At 28.8% G+C, this 7,979-nt stretch overlaps 1 protein-coding gene across 1 annotated transcript; it reads left to right on the top strand.

The window, feature by feature from the left end:
- Positions 1–392: 392 nt before the first annotated feature.
- Positions 393–2,357, top strand: LOC124816658 (protein arginine N-methyltransferase 5). Its single transcript, XM_065807930.1, has one exon. The coding sequence runs from the start codon at positions 446–448 to the stop codon at positions 2,324–2,326; it is 1,881 nt and encodes a 626-aa protein (XP_065664002.1). The 5' UTR covers positions 393–445; the 3' UTR covers positions 2,327–2,357.
- The last annotated feature ends 5,622 nt before the right edge of the window (positions 2,358–7,979 follow it).

Genomic DNA, 7,979 nt, shown 5'->3' with positions numbered 1-7,979 from the left:
ACTGACAGTAATGTCATTATTAGTAATGTAATGTAGCTCGCGATTTAGTTTTTATGTATGTTAATATTTTTCTTTTCCATATTTGGTGGCGGACTGGCATTTTATGGCAAAGTGACAAATTCTAATACTTGCTGAACTTGAACTCTGTTTTTTTTTTTTTTTTTTTAATATAATAAAAACAAAGAGCATTGCTAAGGTAATTTGAAAAAAGAATTGACAATAATAAAATAACTCAATTTTCTTTCTACTTTTAGATAATTTTTTACCTATTTATTTTTCAAAAGATAAAATGTTTTCAAAATATAAAAATCCGATCCGCCACTAATAATTACAACTCCTTCAATAATCTTAGGTGAAACATTTGTGTATAATTTCTGTGTAACCATTTGTTGTAGTTTTTTATTGTAGACATTTTTAAATTCTTTTATAGTATAAGTATAAAATAATGCCGAATTCGAATCATATTTCTTGTGGCCGAGATTTCACTTGCGTTCCTGACATAAGAAATGCACTTACACTTGCTTCTGGTTCTGGCTATGATTTTGTCTCAGTTCCGATTGTTCATCCTCGATATAAACGCGAGTTCGACAGTCAAGATAGCCCGGTACGTTCTGGTGCATTTACGAGATGTGATTTGTTGCTACCTGGATCAGACTGGAGCAGTTTAGTCGTAGGAAAAATATCGACCTGGATAAATGTTGACTCCAAGTGTCCTAAAATTCAACGTGATTCTATTATGGCAATTAAGCAAGAACTTTCTTTTGCCTGTCATCTTAGTTTACCTGCCGTTATGATACGTTTGAAGTTGCACGATAATATCCAAATGGCTCAAATTATTAACGATACTCTTCTTCATACTCATGTTCAACAAATATGGGTTCACGTTCCGTTGCATTCGTTATATGACTTATGTGATAATAAAGATATAAAGGAAGGGTCTCGTGAACCAATTTATGCCAACGATTCTTGGCAGTGGTGGAATCAGATACGCAATCTTTGTGACTATAATCGCAAACTAAATCCTGTTCTTGAACTTAACTCAAAAACTATTCAAGATGACGATGTTATTAAAAGGTGGTTAGGTGAACCTCTTAAAGCAGTCATTATTCCTACTCATGTTTTTCTTACTAATAAAAAAGGCTATCCAGTTCTTAGTAAAGAGTTTCAAGTAGTGTTAGCTAAATTTATTAAATTGGGAATCCAATTTATCATATCTGGAGCTGTACTACATAAAAATATAAGTTTTTATTATCAGTATTTAGATCATTTGTATACTACTCGTGATACGAGCGATGTCGTAGAGCAATTTTCTAAAGGTTATGAAGATTATTTACAAACCCCGCTGCAGCCGTTGATGGAAAATTTGGAGTCGCAGACTTACGAAGTATTTGAAAAAGATCCAGTAAAGTATGCGGAGTACCAACGCGCCGTTTATAAAGCACTAATCGATAGGGTTCCTGATCACAAAGTCAGTGATGTTACAACGGTTATCATGGTAGTTGGAGCTGGTAGAGGTCCCTTAGTAAGAGCGTCTTTTAATGCCGCTAAGGATGCTCAACGGAAGGTAAAACTATATGCGGTTGAAAAAAATCCTAACGCAATAGTAACTCTTGAAACATTAAATATAGAAGAATGGAATGGATTAGTCACAGTTGTTTCGTCTGACATGCGACATTATGTTGCTCCAGAAAAAGCTGATATTTTAGTCAGCGAGTTATTAGGCTCGTTTGGAGATAATGAACTGTCACCTGAATGCTTAGACGGAGCTCAAAAATTTCTAAAAGAAGATGGTATTAGTATACCATCTAAATATACTTCTTATGCTTGTCCATTGTCTTCTCCTAAACTTTTTGCGGAAGTGTCAGCGTGTAAGGAAGTCGGCAAATTGCCTGAGTCACACTTTGAGTGCCCGTATGTTGTTCGACTCCAGAATGTCAACTATTTAGATTTACCGAAACCAGTTTTTGAGTTTGTGCATCCTAACTATGAAAATCCCATTAATAATCAGCGCTATGTTGAATTAAAATTTGACGTTAAAAAGGGTTCAATGATTAATGGAGTTGCGGGCTTTTTTGATATGGTTCTGTACAAGGATGTAGTATTGAGTATTCACCCATTTTCGTCGTCACCGGGAATGTTTAGCTGGTTTCCTGCTTTTTTTCCAATTAAGACTCCTATATATTGTCCTGACGGTGGCAAAGTGACTTTACATTTCTGGAGGAAAGTGTCAAAAACTAAAGTTTGGTATGAGTGGTGTTTCACTAATCCTCAACAAACTGCTATTCATAATCCTGGTGGCCGATCGTACTGGATAGGACTCTTTTAGAATTAAGTGTTGAATAATTGTTTTATATTGATTTTTTAGGCTTTTTAGTTTTACGAACCTTTCTCAACGTTTTCTTAAATCATGTTATTTTATTTCCCAATCATGTTATTTTTTAAACCAGTTTTACAGTGTGTAAATAATTTTAAATTACTCTCTATAACTGAATATTAAGTATACTAATACGGTGCCGAGTTAACAAATGATCCTTCTTACGGTGCTAAAGCATTCTAAAAGTTATGACATAAGTTTTGCATTAATTTTTTCTTTTATAAATATTTACAATAATTATTCTTTTAATTACTCTAATATATCTCTCAAAATTAAGTATCTTATTTAACTCTTGAATCGGTCTTCTGATTTCAATCTGAAATTCTTATTAAAAATCTATCCTTAGTAATTCTTATTGAAAATCACCCTCGTATGATGTGCAAGTATAGCGAGAAACTTAAACTTTTTTAACCCCCCAAGTATGAATCTACAACGTTAAAAGATTGTTTTGGCATACATGGCGGTACTGGTTGGTACTCGCAGCATATTTTTTCAGAGTTCTGTGGATTCAGTATTTTATGTTCAAATGTTGAAATGTTTGGTAGAATAAAGCTCAGATAAGCTCAACTAGGGCCAAACACTTATAATTTAATTAACTGATTATTTGGTGTAGTTCATTCTAAAATATACGTAATACTTAAATAGACATAAGGTTGTAATACTTCAATACAAAACAGGCACCATGCTTTACACAGTATGAATGTTTTTTGTGGAAATAGAGATGTAATATTTATAATATACACATGGGCTCCCGCAGGATTTCTTGATGTTTCAGATAAGACACTTTCATGCATTGTGCAAACTTAAGTATGTTCATCCCTTTGCAAAGTCTTGGAAAAAATTGGGATGGCAGAGACCTGGGAGTAAGTAAATACGTTTGCCCCCTTTTCTCCTCCTGCCCAAGCGTGAGGGCACTAATGCAGTAAAATTTTCAACTTTACCATTTTTAAACTAAATATAAATTTATGGAAAGATTTTTTTAAATTTAACCCTTATGCGACTGAATTAAAAACAGCTATTTGACTGCGCGTAAAATAACGAAATAGGATCATTATCAATTAAAAGAGTATAAAATAAAAACTACTAGTCAGAATTATACAAATAAGACCCTGTTTTTTTTTTTTTTTTGTCAAAGAATTGTCTTTCAGAATATTAAGAAATTTTCTATCTTAGTAACATGATCAAAATATATCATGTTGAATTAACAAAAAAATTGTTTCTTGATATAACCTTAGACAAATAAAGAAAAAATACATAAACATATCGTTTTCGATATAAAATAACTGAGGCGTTTATAGTGGTGATCAAACAAAAAAAATCTCCATATCATTGAAAAAAAATATCAAGGATCTTATTTATATCAGTATGATTTAAACTACTTTTAGTCATTTTTTAAAATTGATTTTTGAGCGATCTGTAAAGGCAATTAACAAACGGTTTGAAGCATTAACTTAAGAAATTATTCACATTTCAATGATAAGTTTAAAGTTTTCCCCAATTGCTACATATGTTTTGAATTATTTAAAATTGTTTATGAACCGTCATACAAGTCACGAAAAGGTTAAGAAAGTAAAGTTGAAAGTTTTACTTCATCAGTGCCCTCACGTTTGGGCAGGGGGAAGCAAGCGTTTTCGAGCATTTTTATTCCTAGGCTTCCGCCATCCCAAATTTTTGCAAGCCTTCTCATTTGGCATAGGTACGAACATACTAAAGTTTGGAGTTAGCGCAATGGCGTCATATCTAAAACATCAAAAAATCCATGAATATATATATGTAATATAAATATTATACATATATATATATATATATATATATATATATATATATCTTTGTTTTTTATTAAAGAATACTTAATACAATTACATTTTCCCGTTTTATAACTAAATAGAAATTCAATCAGTCTTTAAATATTATAATCATTTTTAATACTCAGTTGCATAATCTTTTGCATCGATAACGGACTGGCATCTGTGGACATCAATTAGTTTTGTCAGCAAGTTAACTTCCAGCAAATTCCAACCATTTAAAAGTGTCAACAAAAGTTCATCTTCATTGCTAGGTTTCCTGTCTTTGAGTTTAGAGTCTAATATAAACCATAGATTCTCAATTGGATTAAGATCAAGTGGTTGTGCTGTGGATTGGATTAAGATCAAGTGGTTGTGCCACTCAATGGTAGGTACTCCAACCTTTTGCATATATCTTTCATTTTTTTCTTTTTTTTTGCTGTATATTTTGGGTCATTGTCTTGGTGAAATATAAAGTTTCCATCTGGAAAGCGATGTGTTATACTTGGTTTTAATTGGTGAACTAAAATATAATGGTACCTATGTTGGTCCATGATTTCTGTAACTATGTACAGGTTGCACACTCTATGAGCAGTAAATGCACCGCAAAGCATGATCTTTTTGTCATGTTTTACTGTGGCACGTGTACACTCTAGATTATATGGTTCCCCTTTTTATCCAGATTCTTTCACGATTACTATATTGTAGCACATATTGTCCATATGTTCATATGGCACGTTTCCATTAATCTAAAGTTCAGTTTAAGTAATCTCTGCACCATTTTAATCTCTTAACACGGTTTTTCTTGCATAAAAGGTTTTTTTTTTTTTTTTTTTTTTTTTTTTAATTTAATTTTAGCCGTACAAATATTTAAAAGTTCCGTGTTTTATAATATATATAAAAATGGCAAGGACGAAAAGAAGACAGATTTGCCTTATCACCAAGTCCCTTGTTTTTTCTAGACATTTATATAAATATGTTGTATCTAAATTTAAAAATTAAAAATGAGAGAAAAAAGAAAAATGTTTCAAAGAAGTTTATATAAAATGCAAAATAGTTAAAGTCTTTCAAAGTTGTTTTTAATAAAAGTTAAAGTAGTAGTTTTTTCTCAATAACATGAAGATTAACTTACGGTCATGCAATGCTATATATATTCAAATTTCAAAGTTATTAAAGTAAAATTTTAAAAAATCATTCAAGAAAACCAAACCAACAGCAAAAAAAGAAAACATGAAAAATGAAAACATAAAGGTTAATTTATAATCAGAAGACACTATATATACATATATAATATATATATATATATATATATATATATATATATATATATATATATATATATATATATATACATACACACACATACATACACACACATATATACATATACACACACAAACACACATATACACACCCATACACATATACACACACATATATACATATATATATATATATATATATATATATATATATATATATATATATATATATATATATATATATATATATATGTATATATATATATATATATATATATATATATATATATATATATATATATATATATATGTATATATATATATATATATATATATATATATATATATATATATATATATATATATATATACATACACATATACGTATATACACATATACGTATATACACACACATACACAAACATACTTTTTCATAATATAGTTGAATATAATGTATATAATTAAAGACTTTAGACCTTTCCAAACAAACAAAGCATACACTAATAGTTAATTTTCAAATATAACATTTTTATAAATAGATTTAAAAAAAACTCTCTGTTTTTTATTATTTAAAAGTAATAGTTTTAGCTTTTGTTTAAACTGTTCAAGAGTTGTAAGTGTTTTAATATTATTACTTATTCCATACATTAGGTCCTCTAATACTTATTGAGAACTTGGTTGACTCATATATAATTTTGGGTTTTTCAAAGTTGTTACTTGAATAATTAGTCATGTATTTTTTTTGAATTTTATTAAATAATGGTTTGAAGATATTTGGTATTGTATTATTATTAGTTTTATACATAAAAATTAGCAAATGATATATATTTATTTGGTACAAGTTTGATATTTCTAGATTATTAAACAACGGTCTAGAATGTGAGAAGCGGTGTGCATTTGATAATCTAATTGCATGTTTTTGTTTGCTAATTAGCTTTTTTGTCTTTGTCTTATTGGTGCTGCACCAGGCAATGTTTGCATAATTCAGATAGAAATGAATAAATGAGTAATATATGTATTTCAAACATAATTGATCTATGTATGGTTTTGCTTTATAGAGTAATCCAATATTTTTAGAAATTTTCTTTTCAATCATGTTTATGTGGTCTTTCCAATTTATGTTTTAATCCAGAATTACACCTAGAAATTTCATTGAACATTCTCTTTTTACGATGTATTCTCCAATAATAAGTTTTGCAAGAGCAAGAGGGATTTTATCTTTTTTATGGAGGCGGTGAAAACTAGTATAATTAGTTTTAGTTAAATTAATTGTATATTTATTCATATTTAACCATTCGGTTAGTTTTAGAAGTTCAATGTTGAACGTTTTAAATAATGTTGTTATATCACTGTGAGAATAAAATAAATTTGTGTCATCAGCAAATAAAATAGAATCTAGAATATTGGGAGCTTTGCTTAAATCATTAATATAAATTAAAAATAAAAGTGGTCCTAATATAGATCCTTGAGGAACGCCGCAAGTAATTGACATATTGTTTGTTTTTTCATTCCCGAATGAAATATATTGTTTTCTATTAGATAAGTAGCTTTTTAACCAAGCTATGTTTATATTTTTGATTCCGTAGTTTTCTAACTTTTTAATTAAAATACTATGATCAACAGTGTCGAACGCCTTACTAAGATCTATGAAAACACCTAAAGTGAACTTGTTTTTGCCAAAACCTTGAAAAATAATCTGAATGAGATGAAGAATGGAAATAGGTCTATAGTTAGAAATATTAGTATCATCTCCAGATTAAAAAACTGGTATTACCCTTGCAATTTTAAGTTTTTTTGGAAAGACTCCTTGTTTAAACGAAAGATTAAATATATGCAAAAGAACTTTTTTAATATAGAAAATACATTTAATTACAACATTACTACTAACATTATCAAATCCTTGTGCTTTGTTTAATTTTAATGAACTCACAGGATCTAATAATTCTTTTTCAGTTAACTCAGCATTTTCCATAATTGAATTACTAGGAGTCAAGTATTTCTCCTTGTTAAACTCGCTGTGTTTTAATTTTGATGCTAAATTTAAACCTGCATTGACAAACACCTCAATGTTTTAGCAATTATAGACTCTTTTGTAATATCTTGATGATGATAGTTTAGCTTTTTTGGAAGACCATTTAGCTTAAGTGTTTTTTTTCCAATTACTTCTTTGATGGCTTGCCACGTTTTTTGAGAATCGATTTTAAATTTTATTATTTTATTTGAATAGTATAACTTCTTTGAAAGCTTTATAATTGATTTAAAGTGACCTCTATATTTTTTATACCTTAATTCATTTTCATAAGTTCTTTTTTTTAGAAACACTTCATACAATCGTTTTTTTTTGTTGACGATTTTATTATTCCTGGTGTAATCCAAAGGTTTATAAATGTTTTAGTTTTAATAATTTTTGTTACCACCGGGAAAGCTTTATCATAGTGTTTTTTGAATATTCGAAGGAAACTGTTATAAGCAGTATCTGTGGTTTGAATTTGTAGAATTTCATCCCAGTTTTCAGAAAATAGAGAATTACTAAAAAGTTCCATAGAAATGTCATTAAA

The sequence above is a fragment of the Hydra vulgaris genome, chromosome 10 (assembly GCF_038396675.1).
Source record: "Hydra vulgaris chromosome 10, alternate assembly HydraT2T_AEP".
Lineage (NCBI taxonomy): Eukaryota > Metazoa > Cnidaria > Hydrozoa > Anthoathecata > Hydridae > Hydra > Hydra vulgaris.
This window is presented reverse-complemented; position numbering and strand designations above follow the sequence as displayed.